This window comes from Balaenoptera ricei, chromosome 1, assembly GCF_028023285.1.
Source record: "Balaenoptera ricei isolate mBalRic1 chromosome 1, mBalRic1.hap2, whole genome shotgun sequence".
NCBI lineage: Eukaryota > Metazoa > Chordata > Mammalia > Artiodactyla > Balaenopteridae > Balaenoptera > Balaenoptera ricei.
Window position 1 is genome coordinate 67,515,791 of NC_082639.1, and position 13,088 is coordinate 67,528,878.

Sequence of the window (13,088 nt, forward strand, 5' to 3'; positions counted from 1 at the left end):
GAATACTTCTGGTGCTGGGGGCTGTCCACCTTCCAAATTAACCTTTCCACTGTTGGACAGCTATAGATCTTAGACATTCAGACCTTTCTTCCTTAGGTTACTTCTGCCCTTCTTTCCAGAGAAATCTACACATTGTATCTTCTATATGACTCTTCTTCCCCAATTTTGTAGAAAAAGAAATGACTTATTGTCTTTATCATTTACAAATCTTTACTTAGCACATCTCCATCTCAGTCGCTGGGGTTACAAAAAGATGAAAGACAGCCTCCCATCTTCAAGGGGGTTATTGTGAAAGTGAATCCTACACATAAGAAGTTAAATAACAATACAGTTAAATGAGCTCATCCATGTTAAGTGCTCAGTACTGTGCCTGGCATGTAACAAGTGCTCCAAAAATGTTACCTGCCCCTGTTGCTGTTATTACCATTCACAGATGCTCTGGGTCAAATTACTGATGCACCTGGAGTTCACTGATTGCAGCAGTGACTGGAGAAGGCTCAGGGAGGAGGAGGGATGGGAGGAGAGGCAGAATGTAAACAAACTCAGGGTAAAGGAGAAGGCATTCCACGCTGGACAAACACAGAAGGCAGGCGTTCAGAGGCCAGATTAAACAGGTCAAGTTCTAGGAAAATTAATAGATTTATTTATCTCATGTAGGGTTTATCTTAACTAGCTTGGGCAAAACAGCATGAACATGGGCTTCCCTGGTGGTGCAGTGGTTGGGAATCTGCCTGCCAATGCAGGGGACACGGGTTCGAGCCCTGGTCTGGGAAGATCCCACATGCCGCGGAGCAACTAGGCCCGTGAGCCACAATTACTGAGGCTGCGCGTCTGGAGCCTGTGCTCCGCAACAAGAGAGGCTGCGGCAGTGAGAGGCCCGCGCACTGCAATGAAGAGTGGTCCCCACTTGCCGCAACTAGAGAAGGCCCTTGCACAGAAGCGAAGACCAAACACAGCCATAAATAAATAAATAAATAAATAAATAAATTTATTAAATAAAAAAAAACAAACAAAAAAAACAGCATGAACTTTATCCAAGTTGTAGATAGCAGCTGTAGATAACAACTGCCCCGCAGCCTCTCCAAGCTCTCTCCTCCTGAACCCTTCCTGGGACTTGTAGAGACTTAAGCCCCATGGTCTCAAGTCTAGTGATTGCTTCTAGTGGAAAGAACACTTCTTTCGACCTGCCTCTTTGATTCCCAACTCCAGCCTGGAGATCATCTTTAGCCCTTCTTTGCTCTATGCTCCACGGCCACTAACTAACACTGTCCCACTCCTCACTCAGCCTTACCCCCTAAAACCTCAAGGAACTGAACACAGACATTGAAGTTGGAGAATAACGAAAGTGAGAGAAGTAGAGGCAAGGTCAGAGCTAGACTGTAGATGTATGGGTGGTCCGTGGAAAGCTGTTTGTTGCATCTGTAATAGTGATAAGCACGAAGTGCTTCAGGCCACCGAGAAAGCAGGGGGCGCACCCGTGACGAGCAGAGGACTCGGAAGGAAGAGGAATCAGGAGGAGTTCGCAAGGAGTTCTTCCAGCCCTCCACTTGCTCACCCCATCCAGATCTGCCTTCTCCCAACCTTACTTCCTTTTTAAAGAAAGATGGTGGGACAAAGGATGATGAATGATTCTGTGCAATATTTTTCTCTCTGAAAAACACATGAACACACATACAGTATGCTTTAATCTAATAATCTGATTTTCCATTTTGCTGAGACTATCTCATAAAGAGGCTATATCCTCATAGCATCTACAAAAGTACCCGACAGGCCAATATGCTCTGTAGTTCCCAATGATTGACATTAAGCTTTGCCATTTTATTTCTGTTTCATAAGGAATCAGAAAACAAAAGTGGTAAAGGCCAAATAACTCTCCTTGGTAAGACTCTAGTCAGGTGTGACTTTATGGCCAACATTCACTTTAAATGAGATGAAATCAGAATGAGAACTTTAGTCCCTTCTTTAAACCACCAGCCTTGCAAAGCCCTAGGGCCAAATCTGGCACATGAAGCCAAGACCAAGTGTTTCCTCCGTACTCTTCCAGCAATGAGTTGAGTTGGACGTATTTTTGAGATGATGAAAACAGGAACTTACAGGAAAACATCAGGGAAAAACTTCTTTCTTTAAAATTTCTTATTAGAGACACGAACATTTCAATTTATACATAAAAGAAGAAAAATACCATTCCTCCTCAAGAACTAGATCTGTAAACCACTATTTAAAGTAGTTCATGTAGAGAACCTGCAATTTAATAAGATGCGGAAAAGGCTAGCCTAGCATCTCCTATATTTTTGCCTCCCTGTTTACTCAATTATACAAGTACTTCCACAGCAAGACCTCTAATTGTGTAGACTTCAGTGAAAGAGAAATGGAACTTGCTGTAAAATAAATTATTGGGTGTAATTAAATTACATACCACTTCCCATACTTTTTTTTTCAAATTGCCCATTACTTTATTTATTTATTTATTTTTTAAACATTAAGCCATTTTCAACATAACTTTTTTTTTTTTTTTAATTTTTTAATTTTTGGCTGTGTTGGGTCTTCGTTTCTGTGCGAGGGCTTTCTCTAGTTGCGGCAAGTGGGGGCCACTCTTCATCGTGGTGCGCGGGCCTCTCACTATCGCGGCCTCTCTTGTTGCGGAGCACAGGCTCCAGACACGCGGGCTCAGTAGTTGTGGCTCACAGGCCCAGTTGCTCTGCGGCATGTGGGATCTTCCCAGACCAGGGCTCGAACCCGTGTCCCCTGCATTGGCAGGTGGATTCTTAACCACTGCACCACCAGGGAAGCCCACCCATTACTTTAAATGAAAACATTTTTAGAAAAGAGCTGTAAACACTCAAAGCATTTCTCAAGGACCATTCTCCCTTCTTCCTGCTGATGCAATGTAGGTATTGTGCCATTTTCCAATATTCTCCTGCTGAAGATCTGAGGAATTTCAAAACTTCATTCACCAGTAAAACTTGAGAGTTCCATTTTCAAATCACTTGATGAGCAGGATCCAGCTTCAGTCCCTCTTTTAGCAGATGAATCCATCTTCATCTCTATTCATGTGACACCATGAGCATTCCCTACCCTTGTGTAGTGCAGTTGCTCGATACACTCTGTCCTCCTGCACTTGACACACAGACAAGTCATCACGCTCCTTCTGGGGCAGCAGGAAAGGTGTTTAGAACACGAGCTTGGGAATCAGGAAACCCCACTGGCTGGAGCATCCTGCACAAGTCACATAAGCTTTCTGAGCCTGAGTTTCCCCATCTGAAATATGGGAAATAGCAAACCTGCCTACCCGCTAGTGTTTTCTGGAGGATCAGATGAAATCACACATATTACAAACACTCCAAATATTACCCAAATAGCAGTTCTGATAACCATTTTTAAAATTGTTTATGTGGGGTGTTTTGCTGTTTTTGTTCCTTAACAGGCATAAAGAAAGAGAATCCAAAAATCTCATTTTCAGGCTCCAAAATGGGGAAATGGTACTATTTTATTTGTTCTTTTTTAATTATTCTTCTTTCCTGTTAAGATTTTGGTTCTCAATAAAGATGAACCCTTCTGAGAACTGCAGGACCTTTTGCACCTCAACCCTAGCCCTACTTCCCTGCTATTGCTTCTTATAATCAGAGGTAGTGTCCTTAGACAAATTTACATAGAAAATCTTCATATGCTAACATTTCATGGTTCATGATTCTCCCAGAATTTGGATGATCTGCTTAGTACTAGTTGAAGTAAGAAAAAGTTAGAAAACACTGCTCCTCACATTGTCTCAGAAATTACAGAATCTCTTTGAAATCAATTTTTTTTGGATTTTGAAAAGAAATTAAAAATGGATTGTTATCTGTGCTCAGTGCCAGAGAAAGAAAATAGTTTTTTCTTTGCAGTATTTGTGAATTTTAGGGCCAAAAATTAATCTTTGCTGTGACATTTTATTGTTATATAAAGCCTCTTTCTCATAATCCCACTTGAAGTTATACACATTTTTTATGCCATGAAACACACACACTGGTTTGTTTGTTTTTTTAATTTATTTTTTGGCTGCCTTGGGTCTTCATTGCTGCGCGCCGGCTTTCTCTAGTTGTGGCGAGCGGGGGCTACTCTTCGTTGTGGTGCACGGGCTTCTCACTGTGAGGCTTCTCTTGTGGATCAGGGGCTCTAGGTGCGCGGGCTTCAGTAATTGTGGCTCACGGGCTCTAGCACGCAGGTTCAGTAGTTGTGGCGCATGGGCTTAGTTGCTCCGCGGCATGTGGGATCTTCCCGAACCAGGGATTGAACCCGTGTCCCCTGCATTGGCAGGCGGATTCTTAACCACTGTTCCACCAGGGACATCCACACACACACAGTTTAATACAAACGAGAACTAGGAAAACACTCCCAAAATGACCTACTACTTCCCTCTCTTTTCCAGGGGAGGTTTTGTTTTGTGGTCCCCAAAAGGATTTTAAAAATCAACACTGTCTACTCAAGGAGGGGCAGTAGAGGATCTGATGACTGCCCCCCCACACACACACACACACATAACAGTAAGAGGATGCTGATGAGGAATGTAGCTTTGTATCAGGGCACTGAGGTCAGTCCTCAGCCCAGCCCGGCGCAGCAGTGGAAGCTCAGATACATCCCAATCCAGTGGTACAACAGAACTTTAGTTGCATCATTCCTATCAGGGTTGCAGCAAGGATCCAGTAAGATCATATCTGTAGAAATGCTGCCAGAGCTATAAAGCACTGTTTAAGTGTCAGCTTCATATTATGACATGATCTGCTTGTGACAGGGCCACTGGTCCCGTAACCAGGAGCAGACGCTATGCTGACATCAAAGCAGGATGAAGAACGAACTTAATGCCTTATGATTGGTGAACCATCTCTGAAGCTATGTTGTTTTGATCTTGCCCACCACAAATTCAATAATTCAAGGCACTGGGAGCGACAAAACATCCATATCTCAAGGTGAAGATAATAGGACCTCTGATCCAAAAGGAAAACACAAACACACACCAATTAGCTGCTCTTCCTACAAAGAATACCAGAATCCAGGCTTGCAAAAGTAGTTGCTTGCCTACAGATCCACGCAGGGAAGTAAAGTTGAATGCAGGTTGCTTTTACTCTCCTTACGGCTCTGGCTTGACTGGGAATGAGGGATAGAGACCAAAACCAATCTGTAGTCCAAATCCAGCTTCCCCATAAAGCCACCAATCCTACCCTGAGGTTCTAAATGTGTTCAACAGGATTCTAGATTTCTCACCATCAACTACCAACATATTATCAAATACCTAGCACAAAAAAAATGTGGCAACCTGAGTTGGGTTTTGGGGGCTAGTGGTTTTGCTGCAGGCTTTCCTACCTTCACCAGCATTAACAGCGTCATTGCAGGCTGTGTCTGGGTTCCAGACTAGTGAGTCACAAATGGCACTTACATAAATCTGTGCCTGTTTTCGTACTACCTCTCTTTGTAAGTTTCTTCATATTTGGTATGCCGCTTCATACCCCCAAAGCCTAGTTTTACCCTGCAGAAAGTCTTCTATGTCTCACTGTACACACGAAGCCTAACCCCACATTCAGACTTACAGGCAACAAAGGGCTGAGTGGATGAAGCAGCAACAAGGTAAAAGGCTGCAACCCCCAGAGGCACCCACAGGTACCCAGGGTGGAACTCGGTCGTTAGTGGGTTGTGTTTTCTCCAAGAATGCCTCACCGAAGATGCAGCTACAGTGGAACCGGATATAAACACCTTATCAGCCATTTCTCCAAGAAGCTTATCTAACATTTTGCACCTTATATAACTGACATTCTGAAATTAATGCCTCTTATGCAGAACACACCTAGCATTTGAAAAGAAAAGAGATAAGAATTAGGGCCCCCGGAGGCTGTATGACATCTTTTCACCAAAACCAGAAGTGTTTGCCTTTCACTGGGTGTTTCATGTATGTGTGTGTGTTTAAGATGTCAGATAATTTTTGTCTACAAAAGATCAACTGTGAAGTCTATTGAGCATCACTGGGAAATAACACCCTGCAATCAAACATCCCATTCACCGGGGTTTTCATGTCAGTGAGTGCAGTGTAGCACTTTCCTGAGGGAGAGTTTTTGACGGTTGCATCTATGCTCCAGAAACTTGTTCACTATCAATGCATTCATGGAAATGAAGCTGGGGCTCATCTGAAGCATTTGGGCAAACAGAACAGAAGACTGTGAATAAGAGCTGTGGATAAAAGCAGGTCAGACTCAAGAAGCCAAATAAAGGTCAGAAAGGCCCTTTTATAACCTGGTGCATTGTTTTATGAATTCAGATTAACCCTGATCAGACTCCCAAGACATGATAGCCAGGTACAAGAAAGATCTGTTACAGTTTGGTCTATAAGGTGGATGTAAGTCTGATAATTCAACGATAATATTAAAAATTGAGAGAAAAGACCTCATGGTTTCCTCTTAACATTACCTGAATATATTCAATAGCTGTTTGACAAGCAATAAGCAGAGTCTGATTAAACGATTCTTTTCCAGCAAAACCTATTGAGCCTCTTTCTATGTAGCTGCATCTTAGGCAAACATATTAATTGCTTCAAATAGGTGCCTGTCTCAGGTGGGCTTCCCTAGAAGCAGAGGCTAAGATGGGGATTCTTTGCAAGTGTGTTATTAGGTGTGCTCTTGCGAGACACGGAGAGATGCAGGATAGGGCAGGGGAGAAGCCAGCTGGATGTTAACTTCAACTTGATCTCAAGGGGACCACTGGGGAACAACTTACACCAGAGTCATCCCAGCTTGAGGGAGGGACCAGACTCCTGTGTGCTCTTAGCAGCAGCTGGGGGATGGGTGTACCAGCCAGGTGAGCAGCAGGACACTAAAAGATCCACTATGGTAGCTAAGCTGATGGGACTAAATCTCTAGGAGCCAGACTGTGTGGTAGGAAATGTGGTTCTCATCCCAACCCTGGCCTCACTAAGGACATGATGATATGGCCACGGGCCCCTCACATGGCCTCTGCAATTACCAATTTCCTCATCTGTAAAATGGGAGAGCGGGGGTGGTAGAGTTGGATTAGACGATCCCTGCACAATGTGAAATGCAATGATTTCAGTAAGGGGAAGTGGGGGGAGGCTCGCTGAGGAATAGTGGATTTTTTTTCTATTCATGGAAAGGACTTAATTAATGTAAATGTGTCCCTGAATAACTAGTCCATTGAATACTCTTCCCTCACCTGGAATAGCTCTGGATACACAGGCACATCTAGGAAGACAAGCAATAAAGTTGCCCTGAAGGCATATGTTCTAAAAAAGGATGGCAAGGCTCTGTTTTCTAACAAAGTGCTTTTGTGGCAGTTTACCTAAAGGGAGCACTAATCCAACCAGGCAACCTCATTTAACTGACTCCTCTATCAGAGCAAATTAGAGGCAAGAGGCTGGAGTAAAGCATGAGCCAGAGGCTGTCCCTGAAAAACTACACAGCCTCTAGGGAGAGCAGTTTGGAAACATCTATCAAAATTATAAATACATTTATTCTTTGACTACACAGCACGCTCTCTGGGAATTTATCCAACAGGTATATATGTGTGAAATGACATTTATATGAGTTTATTCATTGTGCTACTTTTTCAAAAATAATCCAAGATTGGGAACACTCAATGGTCTATCAATAAAGAACTAGTTAAAAACAATAACAACTATGGTACCTTCCATACAGTGGAATACTGTATAACCCAAGAACATCTGTATGGATATAGAAGGTTCTCCTGAATATATTGATTAGTGAAAAAGCAAAGGGAAGAACAGTATTATCAGATTAGTATGTATATTATAAACACATATGCATATATAATATGTTTGCTTCTTTCTGTGTAATGGAGGTAATAAGACCATGTAGTTATACTCAAGTGTATCCATAGATATCTAGAAGTCAGTTTTTGTGTATCTGGAAAGATACCCAAAAAAAAAACTTCTATGAGTGGTTATCTCTAAGGGATGAGGGAGTGAGAAAATGGGATGGATAGAGACATAGATGGGAGTGAGAAATCTCACCAATGTTTTTTACAGATTTTCTTTCTGGATTTTTTTTCCCAACCATCATGGGTTTTTCTGTAAGGAAAATGCAGGATCTGTTTGATTAAAAAATAAAATGAAAATTTAAAAGGCAGGCATCAATCAAAGCTGGTCATTCCAACTTCCCTTATTTCATGCTTTCATTCAGGGATTGGCAAACTGAGGCTGTTGGTTAAGTAGTGAGACCATATGGTTCACAATGCTGAAAATGTTTACTATCTGGCCCTTTCCAGAAAGTTTGCCAAGTCCAGCTGTAAATCATGGAGTTGTTTGTAAAATAGCTGTACTCCTCCTGTCAGTGAGCTTCAAGTACTTCTATCAGTTTTGTCTTCTTTACATCAATTTTTCTGACCACAGAGAGTTATGCACCAAGGGAAAAGGCAGGATATTGCACCCGTTACAAAGAGCATGAACTCTGGGGACAGACAGCCCAGGTTTAAATCTGGGCTTTGTCCCTCACTACTTACTACGTGGCCTTGGGCAACTAACTTCTTGAACTCAGTATGGTTTTCATCTGTAAAATCTGGGTAATAATGGTACCTCCTTCACAGAGTCGTTTGGAAGGTTAAGTATGTTAATGCTGGCAAAAAGTTTAGTACAATGCCTGTTAGTATTATCATCTAATATTTTGATTTTTTATAAACAGGGTGATGACCCGTTAAATGTGTTTGAAGAAGACACCATGGGAGGTGAGATTTCTTTACTGATCAGACCGAAGTTGTCATTTTAGTAGCTCTGAGCATGTCTTTTTTATTAAACACCACTAAGAGATAATAAACTACCAACAGCATGTACTTTTCCCGTAGCCAGGGAACATGATTAAGATTGGGACTCTTTGGATCTCTCCCTTCTTGGTCCGTGTAAAGAATCAAAGGGACGCCTTACTAAGAGATGCATTTCCTCACTGCCCAGAGAACATGAGCCCCAAGATGCTCAGTGAAGAGAGGCTGCCCTGGTTAAAATGTTTGGAAAACACAAAACCCAATCCCCTTTGGAAGATTCACATACATAAGAGCACAGCAGGACTCCCACATGTCCTGTAGGAAAGAGAGCTGGCTATCTTTAACTCACCATTCTTCAAATTTTATTGGAACACAAAAGTTTTTTTCCTGCATCGTGGTTACTACTCTGCCATGTACCATTGGGATGCAACCTAAGAAACACCCAAATTATACTGCTTCATAATTTTGTCATGTTAAAAGTCTTGCCAAAACTAAAAAAAATCCAACCATAATTAGCTACACATGGAACTGAAAATAGATTAAAATTATGTGAATTTGAGTTTGTCCAAAAAAAGATAAGTTTCATGATTGCCCTAGAAAAAAATACCTTCTATCATTTCCACTCTGTAATAGCTGTTGTTATAATTATGGTCCGTGGAAATATATTTACATTGACTGGGAGCATATACAAGTAAGTGAATTGGCTTTCTAAATAACCCCAGCTCTAATCCTGCTGACCCATGAGCAGGAGGCAGTAGATAAAGTGTCATTTGATGATAATGGCAAGAGCAGTATGTAAAAATTGCAGTCACCAAATGACATAATGGTGATTCATGAGGAAAAGGCACATAAACATGAGCCTAGTGCAAATAATCAACTCAGTCCCAACTGGATGGGGATTGATTGATTGCTGAATAAAATTTCCTTTATTCCTGGTTATAAAATTAACACACATTCATGTGGAAATTTTTTTAAGGTAGAAAATAAGAGCCATCTAAGACCTTATGGCCTCTAAATAATCATGGGTAACATTCTGGTTTATTTTATTGCAGTGTATTGCCTATATACTTATTTTTACATAGTTGTGAATACACGTGTATATACAAACATTATCTCCAATATTTTGTACCTATCATAACATAAGCATGTTCCCATGTCATTAAAAACTCTCTATAAACTTAATTTGTAATGACCACATTGTATGAATGTACCATCATTTTATGAATGTACCATCATTAATTTTTTAAAATAACTAGTAATTTTTAGAAAATAACTATTTTTTTTAAACTGGAATTAGATAACCATACTACTACTAATACTAATACTAACAGTAATAACCACTTTCCTAGATTGCAAATACATTAAATGTTGCTCAGCTTCATAAAAGTAAACTAGAAGAAAAAAGTAAACTAGAAGTATGGAGAACATGAGATGACCATTTGGCTCCATGTGTTAAAAGCATCAATCTATCTGCCTTTAACAGAAAGCTCCAGATAATACTCGATTTTTCCAGTCACCATGGGCTACTCTGTAAAGAGACTGAAGCATCTGTTTGATTGCAGAGAACAATAACAAAAAATCCTTTCATGTGAAAACCAAATGGTTCTGAAGACCCCCAAGTTCACCTCTTTCCTCTGTTTCCAGCTCTTTTTCCCTTGTCTCCTTCTTCTTCTACCCCAACTCAATTCTTCATGCCCCATTCCCTCCCTCCCTCTCTCTCTCTGTCTCTATCTCTCTCTGGTAGAGTTGGGCCTTTCACTCAACTAATAGTGGATTCCTGCAAAAATGTAGCATTGTGTATATAAATGAACCACTTCATGACTGCCTACTACATCACGTGACAACTGGAAATCTTTTAGGGCTCCACAAACTCTGCAGAGTTTCGCACTTTGCCAAAAATCCCTAATCATTCCTTTGCCTTAAAGCAGTGGTTCCCAAGATTCAGTTCTCCCTCACCACCTTCATGACTTTTGTTTTATCTCTATGCTATCTATTCTATATATATTATATAGAATACTGTATACTATAATACATAATGTAATAGTATATATTATACTATACTATATACTATATAATACTATATACTATATAGTATAAAACCAGGGTTTCAATACAGTTTTTCTTTCTGTATAACAGATTATTCTTATTTTAAAGGTTTCATGGAAGATTTGAGAAAGTGTAAAATTATTTTCCTGATTGGTGAGTAACAGCCCTCAAATTTTCAAATGTAATTGCTAATAATAACAATGTGATAAGGAAAAAAGACTACTCATTTCTCAACCTGTTTTGAAGTCTTGGCCCTTTTTTAGTCAAGATTACACCCCCCGAGGCTTCCAGATCATTCCTTTCATTTATACAGTTTTATATTACTTTGGCTTTGTATCTTTTCAGCATAGACAAAGCAGGACTCTAAGGAATATCAAACTCCTGAGTTTAGCTCTATGATAATAAAATGCATTATAATCCCATGGGAAAAGGATGCCTATGTCTGTTAAAATCTAACACCTTTTCTCTTTGAACTATGACCTGCTCCTCCCTAAACTAAATACATCAGTAACCACATATTCAAGCGTACCTCAATAACCATAGCCTGCATTCCATACAGCTAACAAAAAAGCAATCTCTTTTGTTTTATGCCCTAGTACAAAGAAACTCATTGGGAAACAAATTGTGGGATAAAATTCATTTGGGGTTAACCAGCATTTTCTGAGCACCTATTATGTTCCAAGTTATCTCCTTTAATCCTTACACAATCCTATAGGTTGGCGGTCCATCCCTATTACATATCTATTACACAGACAAGAAAAGTGAACCTCAGAAGGTTAAGCAACTTGTCCAAGGTCAGAAAGCTTATTAGTATGAGAACCAGATTTCCAGTTTTTCTCTTGGGAATAAATGGGACTACTTACGCAGCGGTTAAAATTACATAGAATAGGACAAAATATTGTCAGATCACCTCCCAAAACCTAGTGCTTTTCCCTCTAGCTAGTCAAGTCTATAGAAAAGTTAATACACTCACTTAATACTGTACATTTTTCAGAAAATACCTATTTATATTCAGAAATAATGAAAAGGTCCACGCCTCCTCAATGAGTGGGAAAAAGAATGGTTATCAGCACCCTAGAAATATACTCAGATATGCTTAGAATCTTGCACCCTAAAGTCAGGATTCTTCCTTGGAAATCTCTCAGTAAACCTCCCTCATTGTCAGATGAAGAAACTGAGTCACAGAGAATTGAAGGGGTTTGAGCCAGGTCATTCAAACAACTGGTGGCAGAGAGGAGACCAGGGTCCGTGGCTGTCATTCCCCATTTCCGGGCCCTCCTCACCCCACCACTGAGTTATGTGGGTTGTCACCCTAGACGGTCACAACCACATTTAATCATCCACCAACTACTTACTGAATATTGGACCCATGCTGGGCAGTGAGCAGGGATCAGAGAGTTTCCATCTTAGAGGAAAAGGAGAACTAATCAAATTATTATCACAAACCTTGAAAAGCATTGGGAAGGAAACAAAGAGCTGAAACAGCGAACAAGCAGGGTGAAGTGTTTGGGGTAAACGTGGGTGATCAGGGAAGGCTCTGTGAAAGTGACATTTAAGCAGGGAACTAAAGGAAAAGATGGATGACTGAAGGGATTAGTGGGAGGTGAGAGGAAGACGAATTCTAGCCAGAGTGAACAGCGTGTCTAAGTAGTGAGAATTCTTGAGCTCAACTGAGTTCTGTTTCTGACCTGCTTGTCTCTAGTTGACCTTAGCCTTGGGAAGTGGATGGACTATTGCCGCACTCAGTTTACATGCTTTTCAGAAAGTACAAGTACATTATGCCTACTCCTTACTGAAAAGAAACTCATCACCATAATTTCAAAGAAAATTCCCCTTTCCACACAAATTTTAATCCATTATCTTGACATCTAGACTATACACAATAAATTATACTTTCTGTCCAGCTTTTATCTTAGAGGCCAAATTAGGAAAAGGGGAGACTCTTTAAAGTTGAAGTTCAGGAATCCAAAGAATGAGGCTTTATTATCACATAGCAATCTGTGTTTTTAATAATGTGGTCCCAAAAAAAGCTTTTTAAAATAGTACAGCATGTTTTGTGGTTGTTGTTATTGTCTCTAAGAATAATATTATTTCAGATTTACCCGTTGTTTGGCACCATACTTGAATTTTGAGTGTATTTTCAAATATTGCTTCTATCTAGCCAGGCCTAACGATCTCAGCTCACCTGTTACTAAGCCCTGTGCCCTTCAGAAGGTGAAAGAGCACAATATAAAATCTGGCATCAGGACTTCCCTGGTGATCCAGTGGTTGAGATACCATGCTTCCAATGC

The 13,088-nt window shown here is 40.6% G+C and overlaps 1 protein-coding gene across 2 annotated transcripts in view; it reads left to right on the forward strand.

Moving 5' to 3' along the window:
- AK5 (adenylate kinase 5) overlaps positions 1 to 13,088 on the forward strand; it is a 244,225-nt gene that overhangs the window by 170,274 nt on the left and 60,863 nt on the right. For both annotated transcript variants that reach the window (XR_009503655.1, XM_059924682.1), the window contains exons 9-10: positions 8,676 to 8,718; positions 10,906 to 10,950. Coding sequence is in view for 1 of the 2 variants with exons in the window: in XM_059924682.1 (XP_059780665.1) it covers positions 8,676 to 8,718; positions 10,906 to 10,950 (88 nt within the window). In the remaining variant the exon portion in view is untranslated. The remainder of the gene's footprint in view (positions 1 to 8,675; positions 8,719 to 10,905; positions 10,951 to 13,088) is intronic.